General features: G+C 34.3%; 1 protein-coding gene across 2 annotated transcripts in view; it reads left to right on the top strand.

The window, feature by feature from the left end:
• Window positions 1–13,478, top strand: part of YY1 (YY1 transcription factor) — a 42,211-nt gene extending 28,733 nt beyond the window's left edge. For both annotated transcript variants that reach the window (XM_074291295.1, XM_074291294.1), the window contains 3 exons: window positions 2,749–2,809; window positions 4,828–4,986; window positions 5,913–13,478. In XM_074291295.1, the coding sequence (XP_074147396.1) occupies window positions 2,749–2,809; window positions 4,828–4,986; window positions 5,913–6,095 (403 nt within the window). In that variant the 3' untranslated portion in view covers window positions 6,096–13,478. The remainder of the gene's footprint in view (window positions 1–2,748; window positions 2,810–4,827; window positions 4,987–5,912) is intronic.
• Window positions 13,479–13,562: the final 84 nt, after the last annotated feature.

The raw sequence follows: 13,562 nt of genomic DNA, 5'->3' as shown, positions 1-13,562 counted from the left end.
CTTTGCTTGAAGATCTCTAGTGATTCAAAACTTACTAAATCAAAAGGCAGCCATTGTACTTCTATATACATTTCACATTCTTGGAGGTCTGCAGTGGCTTAAAAAGTTGGATTCCTTATATATTCCGCTATTATTCCTGTTAGTCCTCTAAAATAAGCAAAATGAGACTTAAAACTAATGATAGCATGTGATGGCATAATCAGGAGATAATCGAATAGTGATATTCCCACTAACTCCTTGTTTCTTTCCCAGGCTTGAACTTCTAAAATTCCTTCTCACAATGTTGTAACATTGCTGAAGAAACTTGTAGTATAAATTAGTTCCGTTTCCCTGGCACTAAGATGGTCCTTTTGCAGCTCTGTGTTTTCAGGAAACTGACTTTCCCAAACATTATTTCATGGAATTCTCAATGTTCCATTTTGAGGGTTTTTTGTTTTGTTTTGTTTAATTCGGATGGTTGGATTTCCCTCCCCTGATTTTATATAGCAGATTACGAATCTACTAAATAAATGTCTTTTATGCTTCCTTGTTTCTTCTGTCTAGACTTTAGGTCTTTAAGTAGTAATGGTTTGTACTTACAGATAATTCTGGACAATTATTTCTCATGAGACCAAGAATCTGTTGTCTGGTATTCAATTTTAATTGCTTTCTAAATAGGAAAGAATCCATAAAAACACCTTTGAAAGCAAAGTAGATATTCTGAGTTGAATTATTTGCTTTGAATCTGACAGCATTTTAACCAAAAATCGCCCTTTTTCAGAAAATGAATTTTTTTTTTTTTATTACTATGATGCTTCAAAAGTAAGAGTTATATGTGAATCTAAGGCTATATTTTTAAATGTATTTCATACTGAAATTCATTCAAGCTAACTAAAAAGGAATGACTCTTGGTTAAAGTCTTCTGATATCCATGCTATGTGCCTATTTTACTCTTCTAAACTGAAAAATAAAATGTTTATATTTGATATTTTTGCTAATTCAGAAAGGCAAGGAATCTTTATTAAAACAGGAACTTTTAAAATTTGTCTTTTACCAAATTTCAGGTTCCGTTTGTATTTGAGGAAAAAAAATCATTGTATTTTTAATTCAAAACTATTTGCACTGCTTTTTAAGAATTAGGAGCAAATCCGTATCCAATCTCCAGGTGGAGCAATGTAACCAAAAATCTTGTACAGCCTTCTTAATTTTTTTAGATGTGGATACAGACCCAAACCCAGAGATTTATGAAGCTTGATTATGTAACAAAGCCTAGTACTGTACTTAGGAAACATTAATTATAGAGATAATTGTTATCAAAACTTTAAGCCATTTCTTAAAGACACCATCTTGTATCTACTCTATTTGTAAGGTAAAAAAAAAAAAAAAAAAAAAAAAGGTAAAAAAAGTGTAACGTTCCCCACCCGGGTTGTTTAGACTGCTCAGTCCAAGAACTTACCTAATTCTTTCCATTCTACTCTACATAGATCCTAAGGGAGAAATTAAAGGGAAAATTTTTTGACATCCTTGCCAAAAGACCAAATTTTAGGTCAGTGAAAATGCCAGGTAAGTCAGGGGATAATTTAGTAACCAGCCTTACATCAAATAGCTGAGAGTTCTTACTACCTGCCCCTTATACGAGGCTATGGTGATCCTTTGGTCTCTTTGTTTCTATTTACCTTATTTGGAGATTAGAATCCTCATTGTATCAGTTGATAAGATTTGGAAGTTCAGTTTTGTATTTTACAAAATTGCCCAACCTTAACTTGCTGTATCATTACTACTGTGGCTTTTATTTATTAGTATAGTACTCTGTGTATGGAATAGAAAGCACATGTAACATGTAACTTTATCAAATTGCTTCCCTTCTCAGAATCTCTGTAACTTTATATAAAAATGGAAATAATATTACTTGCACTAACAAGGAAAGAGACTTTGTCAGTAAACTATAGATAGCACTGTGGGAAATAACTTGTTCCTGTAACATTTTTTCCCCCAAAGTCCACACTTCTTTTGGGTTCTTTTTTGGTTCTCTCCTTGTTGACCGGAGATTTACAGTGGCAAGTCATAATTAGAGAGAATTTCTTCAACACAACTCTTAGATTCTTTCTGTTCTGGTCTACAATATGAATGCTTAGCTTAAAATATTTCAGATTTTTGATCCAGTTTATCTGTAATAATAATCTTAGTTTAACTCAGGAGGAGATAAAAATCACACCCATTATCAGTCAATGAAGCCTTATTTTATAATGCTTGACTTAACTGGAATTAGTATGCCTATTACAATTAGCCATCTGGTGAGTGTTCAAAAGTGTGTAACCAGGCTGGTGAAGGGACTAGATACCATCTCATGGAGATCATATGAAGGAATTGACAATGGTTTGGACTCAGAGAGAAGGCCTAGGAAGAGGGGTGAGTAGAGTGGAAAATGGTCATTATCTTTTCTACAAAGTCATGTAGGAAGAAAAATTATAATTCTGTTGATTCAAAAACAAAATGAGAAACTACATTTTGTTTTGTTTTGTTTTTTAAAGAAAAAAATAGAATGAGCTGCCGTAGTAGTGAGTTAATTTAGCTCTGGAGTTTTTATCAGGGCTGTTAAAGATTTTTGTTCAGGTTGGACTAGGTTAGGTAGACATCTTCTGAGGCTCTCCTACTCTGAGATGTGGTAGCTCTATGATTTCTATATTAGGATAACATTTCAGGGAATATGATTTATTTCAGTTGAGTCTACCCACTTCTGCAAATGCCTGTCTCTCTCTCTTTTGTAAGAATGAAGCCAAGAAAAATTAAAGAAGATGATGCTCCACGAACAATAGCTTGCCCTCATAAAGTAAGTAATGCTAGGGGATTTATGGGAGTTTGGTGATAACTGTCATTACATTGTAGAATGTTTATTCTTTTAAATTATTGTTTTTCCATCTTCCTCTTGACAACACTTTGTCCCTCAAACTCTTAAAATAAGGAGATTCCACTTATCTCTGAATTAGATATTCTCTTTTTGATATAGCTCTTTTTTCCTAAAAGGCCATTTTAGTCAAAGGGGACTGTATTGTGGTCTTAGTCCCATTATTACTGTTACATTTATTGTTTTTGTCAAACATTTTATCAATATTTGAAAATTTTTCAAATGTCACTAAGCAATATTCTATCTTTCCCTCAAAGTTCCGATGAATTACTGGGACCCTGGACTTGTTTTTCCCAGGCTCATGATTTTCAGTGACTGATCACAATCTTTATTCACTTGGCATGAACTTCTCTATTAGGTTAGTCTCATAGGACAGACAATAGTCTCACCCTTGGCCTGTAATCAAAGTCTTTCTAGCTTGCAGTAAATCCTGTTCAAAGTTAACTACCTCCTGGCCTATCCTTTGAAAACTTAAGTTCAAATTCATGCCTCAGGAATGAAGAAAAATATGTATGTTAGTAGCAGATTCATAACTTTTCCAGGTACATATGTATTTCTTATATATAGAACTTGTTTTCAAACTTAATTCGAATATGAAAGATCTGATTAACAATGAACAATTTTTTTCATGGCTACTGTAGGAAAGGAAAATGGTACAAATTAAACGTTTTAAAACTGCTAGGAAGAAAGCTGAATTTTGACTCAGGCACAGAAGTTGGTAAAGGGAATGAGGTAAACAAAAAGGCCAGGAAGTCACAAGATAGGGAATAAAGATGCGTAATTTAGCTTCAACAAAATCATGTATTTTAAAACAGTATTCATAGTTTGCTTGCCAGTCTGAATTCACTGAATCGATATATTAAGTTGGGATCAGAAAATAGTGGTGCTAAGTTTCTATCATCTCTCATTTCTTCCAAAGATTTTTTTAAAACTCTTAATTTCACAATATAGCTATTTAACAACCAAAATAAAATGGCTTTGGTTCCTCCAAACCCCTAACCTCAACTCTGTTCACCATATGCCACCCTTTTTGTCTGGAAACTATTTTAACAGTTATTTATTCTGTCCTTCTGTCATGCTGTTTTATCATTTTTCCAACCACTCCATTATTTGGCAACAACTGCAGAAGAAATTGTTATTGACACGCTTCTAAAACACCACATATCCATCAGCTTCAACATGCATTGCATTGGTAGTCAGTTTGTTTGCTTCTCTCTGTTCCTCGTGTCTCACAGAATCAATTTCTTCTGTAGTTGCCATTCCTTGGAGACCCTCTTGCTTCTTTCTCTGTCAAGAAGGGGAAAGAGGCAAAGAGAGAAGAAAGAGGGAAGTAAGGAGATGGAGAATGACAGACCATACTTGCACCAAAGACTATGGGGCCCACCAAAGGTAGTGGTGGACTGCCATCATTTTTAACTCCATTTCTTTATCAGTGCTACTTTCTATTAATATTTTTGTGGACAGCAGATTTGGGAGAAATGAAGAAAGTAGACTAAATCGAGAATTAGGAGACCTGGGTTCTAGTCCCAGTTCGGCCACAGATGAGAGCCAAGTCACCTTGAGCAAGTCACTTCCCTTCTGGGCCCCAGTTTCCTCATTTGTAAAGTAAAAGGGTTCTATTGCATGATAGCCTTTTTTTTTTTTTTTTTTTTAACATTCTGATATTTTATTTTTAAATGTTTACCACATTTCCCATTAGAAGAAGCAAGTTCATAAGCTTTTGAAACCAGTAAGTTTTACTGATATTTTTAAGTAATGTAAGAGTTGTGGGTTGGAAGAAGTGAGCAGACATTTTGAGGGAAGTTTTATGTTATACTGGCCATTTTGGTTTGGGGCGGGGTTTATTTAATTTTTTTCCTAAGATGATAGTAACTTCTAAATAGGATTTGAATAGTTAAAAGAATTTGAGGCAAAAATAATGAAGTTTTTTTCTCTGCTTTAAGGGATGCACAAAGATGTTCAGGGATAACTCTGCCATGAGAAAACATCTGCACACCCATGGCCCTAGAGTCCACGTATGTGCAGAATGTGGAAAGGCTTTTGTTGAGAGTTCAAAACTAAAACGGCATCAACTGGTTCATACTGGAGAGAAGCCCTTTCAGGTATATACAGCAAATTCTTATTTCTGTTTGCTTTATGTAGTCATAAGTGGGCTGGATAATATCAGTATATTGTATGTGTTCTGAAATAAATCAAATGAACCATGTTGTTTTTGTTTGTTTGTTTGTTTGTTTGTTTGTTTTTGTTTTTAACATTTAGCAATTATCAATGATCTTAGTTTTTTGATTTGTTTCCTCTTCCACCTTTGACTCAATATATAGTTATTGCATTACATTTGGCTAGCTATTTGGGGAAAGGATTGCTAGGGCAGAAAATGGCAATCTTTTATGAGAGTTTTGTCTTTGTGCTATGGTTTAGGAATACTTAAAAGCTTTTCAAGATGTTATTTAAGAATTCTTTTCTGCTGTTTCTTATTAGGATGAGAAAAATAGCTTTATGGTTATTTAATTTCGTTAATTAAGTGGGCATATAATGTATATTCTTTTGTACATTAGAATATAACAATAAACCTAATTTTTGTTTACTTGACGTTTTATATAAACTTGAGTTTTGTATAAAACTTATACAAAATAAGAAGCTGATGAATGTTTTTTGGAGTAGTAAAAGGCAGGATTTCAGCATTAAAAATTTATATAACTGCTAAGGAGCTTGATAAGATTTAGTTTTAGGGAGCTAGGTAATTCAGTGAGACTCTTGCTGGCTTGCCAAATATTCAGATTGTATTTTGAATTAACATTCAAATTTGGCTACTGTATACAATGCAAAACAGGTTGGGTCAGTGTGATCCCTTTCCAAGGATTATATAATCTCACTAAAGAATAACTGTAGAAGTGGGCTATAAAGATAACTAATTTCCTTAAGGGAGAGTGAACTACCCCCTGAGAGAAGCAGAAGTTTTGCTAGCCCGTCTCCCAGGTAACCGTCAAAGTTGCTGAACAGTTTTGATATGTGGTCTTTCCTCTGACAGTGCACGTTCGAAGGCTGTGGGAAGCGCTTTTCACTGGACTTCAATTTACGCACACATGTGCGAATTCATACTGGAGACAGGCCCTATGTGTGCCCCTTCGACGGCTGTAATAAGAAGTTTGCTCAGTCAACTAACCTGAAATCTCACATCTTAACACATGCTAAGGCCAAAAACAACCAGTGAAAAGAAGAGGGAAGAATGTTCTCGAACTCGAGAAGCCTCTTACAGGAGTATGATTGGAAATAAATATGCCTCTCCTTTGTATATTGTTTCTAGGAAAGAATTTTTAAAAAAAAAAATTGAATCCTACACACCTAAAGGACATGTTTTGATAAAGTAGTAAAAATAAAAGCCAAAAAAAAAAACCAAACAAAAAAAAAAAAGAAAAGAAAAAAAAACAAAAAAAACCTTTTAAGATGACATTGCTAAGATGCTCTATCTTGCTCTGTAGCCCAGTTTCAAGAACACGGTGTTTTGTAAAGTGCAGCCCCAATAGGAGGCTAATTTCATGAACTTGCATCAAAGACAATTCTTTATACGACAGTGCTAAAAATTGGACTTCTTTTCACATTCTTATAAATATGAAGCTCACCTGTTGCTTACAATTTTTTTAATTTTGTATTTTCCAAGTGTGCATATTGTACACTTCTTGGGGATATGCTTAGTAATGCTATGTGTGATTTTTTCCGGAGGTTGATAACTTTGCTTGCAGTAGATTTTCTTTAAAAGAATGGGCAGTTACATGCATACTTCAAAAGTATTTTCCTGTAAAAAAAAAAAAAAGTTATATAGGTTTTGTTTGCTATCTTAATTTTGGTTGTATTCTTTGATGTTAACACATTTTGTATAATTGTATCGTATAGCTGTATTGAAATCATGTAGTATCAAATATTAGATGTGATTTAATAGTGTTAATCAATTTAAACCCATTTTAGTCACTTTTTTTGGAAAAATACTGCCAGATGCCGATGTTCCGTGTAATTTCTCTTTGCCTGTTCAGTTACGGAAAGTGGTGCTCAGTTGTAGAATGTATTGTACAGGCATTGACTTTTTATTAACACCCAGTATGTACATCCCGTGTAATAGAAAGGGCAACAATAAAATAGTGGTCCTAAAGAAAGAAAATGGCAGAAAATGATCTGTAAGCACAGTCTTTATTTTATTTTATTTTTATTTTATTTTTTTAAGTTTTTTGGTTGTCCAAAATAATAATTCTTAAGCCTCCCAGAAATTAGAAGCTAAATAAAGCTACTCAAGTTTTCTTTACTTTTGCATTCAATTACAGTGATTTGTGATGAAAGTGATGCCTGAAAATTACAGACCATTGAATATTTAAGATCTGCCTAAAGTCAGAATAGGTAATGGATATCCTGGGTTAGGAATGCTTGAGAGCTCCTCGATTGAGGATGGTTGAATTTTCGCTGGTGATACATTTGTTCTTTCAGCACCTACCCCTGCCATGGCAAAGCCACTCAATGAAGCTGTGTTGACAGTGACCATCCTTATGTGCTTTGTTGAGGTAAGATATTCCCAGTGGCATTTGGGGGCTGCAGAGGGTTTGGGGAGGGAGATGAGGCAGTACACAGAAGAGATTGGGTTATTCATTATTCCAGTGAGGTTGTATATTCAAACTTTATTTACAGCCTTGAAGTTGCCTTTAAGGTCATCAAATGAGCCTTTGAGCCTTCCCCTTAATATGTTTGTTTCTCCTGTAGAGGAAGTGGCTGTTTCTAAGCCTTTGTTCCTCTCTCCAGTCTTTCAGTGCTAGTTTCTCCATTGGTACCAGTCAAGAGTCTGAAAAACTGGTGACCTGCATACTTCTGAATAGACAGTGAGTGCAATTTTGCAAGGTGACTATCATTAGACTGTTACAAAATTGTACTCAGGGAATATTTTACCTCTAATGTTGTAGGTATGATTATAATCTTGGAATTTTTATTCAAGGAATAAAATTAAGTATCAGACACATTGAAAATATTTTTTACAAACTGCCACAATACAGTAAATTCCTTATCCAAACAGCCAGATGCTTTTTTCTATATGTCAGTGCTTTTATGAAAGACTGAAACAAGTAACGTAGCTGTTATCAGTGATTTCTTTATTGAAAAGTAATTTTTAGGCTATATCAGGGTTAATAGATTCAGCCCATTTATCCCATCTCCTAAACTTTCTACATGTGTTGTCCCATACAATAATCATCACTTAGACTTTCTGCAGGGCCTCAGGGTCATCATAAGTGCCTTCTGAAACGTTAAGAAAGATTAGGTTGATTTTAAAATTTTGGTGATATATAATAACTGGACTAAGTGGATTTAATTATGTAATTAACATTTTGCTTCATTTACAATCATTAATTGATCCAAGCCTGCTATCACAATATTTATTTGGGGGTCATTTTATAGGGTTCATACTAGCTAAATATGATTGAGAACTGGAATTTTAGAAATCTATTCCAATCCACTTATTTTATAGATAAGGAAATTGAGGCCCAAAGAGAAATGACTTCCCCAAGATCCCATGGCGTGTTTTCTCTTCATCTCTTAGCCCAATGTTCTCTCCTCTTTTTGGGGAGGGGGAGGATAAAAAAAACCTCAGGCAACTCTAGGTTGCATGGTTCTATACAGGTAAAAATTTGATATTATTCAGTTAATACAATGGAAAAACTTTGGGCTGTAAGTCCAGAGATATGTGTGCTAGACCTGGTTTTGTCATTTTACTATATGACCTTAAGGATATCACTTGTGCTTTCTGAACTTGAGTTTCTTCCTCTACAAGATAAACAAAATTGGAACTTTAATGTTCTAGGTTTCTTCTAGCTTTGGAGTTCTCTGTTCCACAATCCCATTCCTCAGCCTTTTGAGATATATAGGACTTTACTGTATTTGGCAGTGTGTGTAAGAAGTAAGCCCTTGGATGGATGTCTTAAAATTGTGTGCTGGCACACATTATACTATGCTTTGATCAGACCTGAGGCACAGAGTCCAATTTATTAATGTAATATAAAATGGTTGATACTTATATCTGACTATCCTAAGGCTTATTTGTGTCTGTGTGATGTTATCAGAATTCCAACTGAGCCACTGGTTTACTTTATTCTAAAATTAATAGTTACATTTTCCATTCATCAATTCTGTGAAACACTGGAATCTCACTATGATTGTGAGACCATGTTATAGAGAGGTCCATCTGCCAATTATACTCATTAGAGGTCCTTGGAAAGGGGATCCAAGACAGGCCCATATTTATAAAACAAATCTCTAAGGTAGACGCTTTTTTTCCTCTGTGCCTTGTTAACCCCTGGGCATGTCTTGAACCATCTTTTCCAACTAACCCTCTTTATTCTTATAGCCTCCTTTCCACACTGTATTAAAATGTTATCAATATGAAAAGTATGGTTTTTTTGTTTCTTTGGGGGTTTTTTTTTGGCAGTTTCATATGGAGATTAGTAGAAAATATACAAGTTTTTTTATACAGGGATTACAGCAACACTTAGTTTCTAATTGACAACCTTGAAAAAGTAGTAGTTCTTTAACTTTGTTTTTATCTTTATTGTGCTGCTTGTGTTTAGACATAATTTTGCTAAAAATACTAAAATTGTTAAAAGGGCTTCCAATAGTAGGTTTAAAGATATGACTTGATTTATAATAACTCCCATTTATTTTTTTATCTGTAAGCAGATATAAATGCACATTTCTAGACTATGTGACAAAAGCCAGGGGCAGGTTAATGTTTCATCAGATATTTATATTCTTGAATTTCTGGTTAGTTATTTTTGGACATTTAGGGAGTCTGTCAGTCCAGAGAATTAGCCTCTTACAAGGTGACATTAAACTTCAGATGACCAGACCCCAAAACTTGAGGAATTCAAGAAAACTATTAATCTGTAATTTGGCCCTTTTATAGAAGTTTTTAAACTGGAATAATATGGGCCTATCTTACTGCAAAAAATAAAATTGCAAGAAATTTTGAATGAAATGACTATATTGGTCTACAAAGCATGACTAGGTAGAGGTTTTATTTCCTAAATGTATAGATAAGAATTTGATTAGCAAATTAATTTGTATGCAAACGATTCTGCTGAAATACTTTTTGAGCATACTTAGTGAGCATAGGCATATTTTTATGCTCACTAAGTTCTAATATACCTAATCGGTGTAGTATACTGTTCTAAGCCTGCTAGTAGTACAACAGTTATTATGGCTGTGTCCCTATCGTCCAAAAGCTTAGTTTATTGTGAAGAGTAAATGGGTACGTAAAAGAACACAAATTAAAATATGAAAAGTGCCTAAGAGGAAAATAAAGAGCTACTAAATAAAATGTGGGAAAGATCTGTTAAACAGTTTAAGAGTTTAAATATTTTCTCTGGGGTTTGGGTTTGGTGTTTTGTGGGTTTTGTTTTTTTTTTTTTCCCGTTTAACTAACTAGCTTGGCATTTGTAGATCCAGGTATAATAAAGGTAATCTTCAACCTAACATGCCCAGGTCTATAACATTCCTAGGTATGATAGGATTTGCAGAGTATTTCCTACTAGGTTTGAGACAGGTCACTTTGAATATATTTCTGAATTTACAAGCTTTTACTGTTCATAACTACTTCCTGTGGTATCATGTTCCCTTGGGTTCTAGGGGAGGTGGCAGTAGCCCATTTTTTATGATCTTTTGTGCAATACTTGGAAATTCATCTCTGTTAACCCACATGGAAAAAAGTAATAAAGAAAAATGAAACTCGGAGGCCATAAGTAAAAATATTTAACAAGTGTCAAAAGAATTGAGCTACTTTTCTAAGATACCACTTCAGCCTGGGGAACCTTTTTATAATAGACTTTTCCTTCCTGGTTCCCCCAGCTGCAGAACAAGCATGCCTGTGTTCCTATACAGACTTATACAAAAGCAAGAGTGGTGCACAACCTAGGTTTTCAGTAACTATTAAAGCATCTACCATGTATGTACTAGGTATTGGAGGAGAAATAGACGTAAGAGAAAATTAAAGGTACATCTTATTTAACCCCATCTCTTTTTTTTTTTTTTGAAAGCTTTTTTATACTATTCACTTTGGACTAATGGGACTCCCAAAACCCATGAAAATAAGATAGAGGTGAAATTTTTTTTTCCTAGGTTACATGGGTAAAGAGCTGAGATTTGAACCCAGATCCTCTTGACTCCAGATTCTTATCTCCACATCATAGAGTTCCAGCAGGTTCAAGTCATAAACATGCATTTCTATACAAAAACCATATAGTGTAAGATAAGAAACGGTATAGATACAAAGCACTTTTCCAGGAATCATTTAGGGTTGGGGGCATCTAAGAATTCCTAAAGGAGGCGATTTTTTGTTAGCTGGCTTTCAGCAAAAGGAACTATAGAAAAGGTAGCACTAACCAAGGCGTAAGAGTGGTGAGGAAGCGCTTAACAGTAATACAGAAGAGATCCAGTAGTCATTTTGACTGAAAAGGAACACATTAGAAAGGAGTTGCTGTGAAGTGAGGCTGGAAAGGAGTGCTAGTATGAGATATCTAGACATGTGACCAGAGTGACATGATTAGGTTTGTACTTAAGGAAAGTAGTAAAAGGAAAACTATTGAGAAGGGAAAGGATGAGTACACAAGCTGCCTTAGGGTATTTCACTGTTCAAAATTCGAGGTTAATGATCCTTTATATTAGGGTGGTGTCCCTAAGGGAAGTCAAAATGAGAGCATTCGATCTTTCTGTAGTTTTGTAGAGAACAGAGAAGAATGTACCAGATTCAGAAACTGCCTGACTTTGTTAAACGGGCCTGAGCTTACTTAGGCTTTAAGGGTCTTTAATATCAATTACATCAAAATAAACCAGGATTCCTTAGTAGTTAGGGGATCATTCAGCAAGCTTCAGGCATGTAAAGCTTATTGGAAAGAGCCTTGCATCTGGAGGTAAAAAGCCTGGATTCAAAATCTGACTTTGCTGCCCTGACCTTAATTTTTAAATGCTTAATTAGCAAATTATGAAATTCTTCAATTTTGTATACGTATTCTCTAAAAATAATGTCCCTGAGAACAACTCGTGATACCTAAAATACTTCTTTAAAAGGAAGAATATAAGTAAGTATCCACTAAAAAATGCCTCAAAACATCTGTGATTTCAGCCATCCAGTTTCAAGTATCATTGTATCAAAAAGAGTGTGGACCCGGCTTAGGCTAAGAAGACTTGTGTTTGAATCCTAGTTCCACACTTAATAACTCTGTGACATTAGACAAACTTATTTGTAAAATGGAGGTATTTGCACAACCTACCTCACAGGGTTGTTGTGAGGAAAGTACTTTGTAAACCTTAAAATGTAATGTAAATGAGTTGTTATCCTTTTGGTTACTCCTTCCACACATGCAGATCATGTACCCCCAGGTTTTTAGGAGCTGTTCTTGCCAAAAGAACAATCACCTATTTTGGCAAACCTGGAGATAAAAATGCACTTAGGCTGTTTATCAGACAACTAACACTGGTTTGAGATCAAAAAAAAAAAAAAAAGAAGAAAAAAAAAAATCCTGTACCATGATAAGGTATTACAAGAGGACTTTTAGTTGAAAGACTAAAATTTAGTTGCATAAAATTATATTAAATAATATATAAACAGGGAGTTTAAGGTTTGGGTTTGGGGGGGTGGGGCTTGATGGGGGTTTTTGTTTTGGGGATTTGAGGGGAATTTTTTTTTTTTTTTTTTTTTACATTTCCTACTTGTTTTTTTAAATTCATATTAGGATGACAATTTATCATATTAAGAGAACTAATCATCAAAAAATAGAACACTAAAACTCAAAACACAAAAATTTGGTTTGTCCAATATAGAACAATTCTGGAAAATAACTTGTCTAGAACCAATGTAGCAGTTCTGTTACTGTTTTATAACTTAATGATATGCAAATAACAAATGTAGTTGCATGTCTAATTACCTTGAAGCTTTAAGTCATCGAATTTTGAACCAGGAAAAAAAAAATGACTGATTTTTTTTTTCCCTACAGCCTAAAAGGTTTCTCCTTTGTTGACTACATTTCATTCTGTATAGAAGAAAAATTACAGGTCAAATCTGTAAAAGACAGCATTTGAATGTTGAGTAGGATCTTCATTAATTTCTATTGAATGACATTTGTGAGTGCCACATGATTTGTCAGGATCAAGGAATGCACTTTTTCATTACTGAGGGAAGGGTGACTACTGAATCATTCGACTGATTTTGTTTTTGTTTTTTCTTCAAAATCTGGAGGCTTTTATCATCTGAAAATAGTAATGGTTTGATTAGTTAAAACAGGTCACGGAAAAATTCCATTTTTATCCACTTTCTGGTAACTACTACAGGCCACAATTCAAGGACTTGAGCGGTGCATCTCCTGTGCATTTTTCCTTTAAGCCATTTCTGGAATTTTCCTTGGTTTGTCATTAGCTCATAGATTGTAGCTGCAGAAATACTATATTTGAAACATCTGCATCAAGCATTCAGATGACTTTGCATCAAGAGAAGCATTTAGCTATGACTCAGTTTTAAGCATCAAGCATGTAAACCTGGCCCTATAAAGTACAATAAAGAATGTTAAGATTTTTAAGGCCTGTAATTCTCATTTGTTCTTCAATTATCTAATTAACCTATTCATTTGCTTATTTAAATTCTTTTGTTGAAGTTTTGTGG

Source organism: Sminthopsis crassicaudata, chromosome 2 (genome assembly GCF_048593235.1).
Source record: "Sminthopsis crassicaudata isolate SCR6 chromosome 2, ASM4859323v1, whole genome shotgun sequence".
NCBI classification, from domain to species: domain Eukaryota; kingdom Metazoa; phylum Chordata; class Mammalia; order Dasyuromorphia; family Dasyuridae; genus Sminthopsis; species Sminthopsis crassicaudata.
Note: the sequence above shows the minus strand (reverse complement) of the source record. Positions and strands in the feature narration are given on the sequence as shown.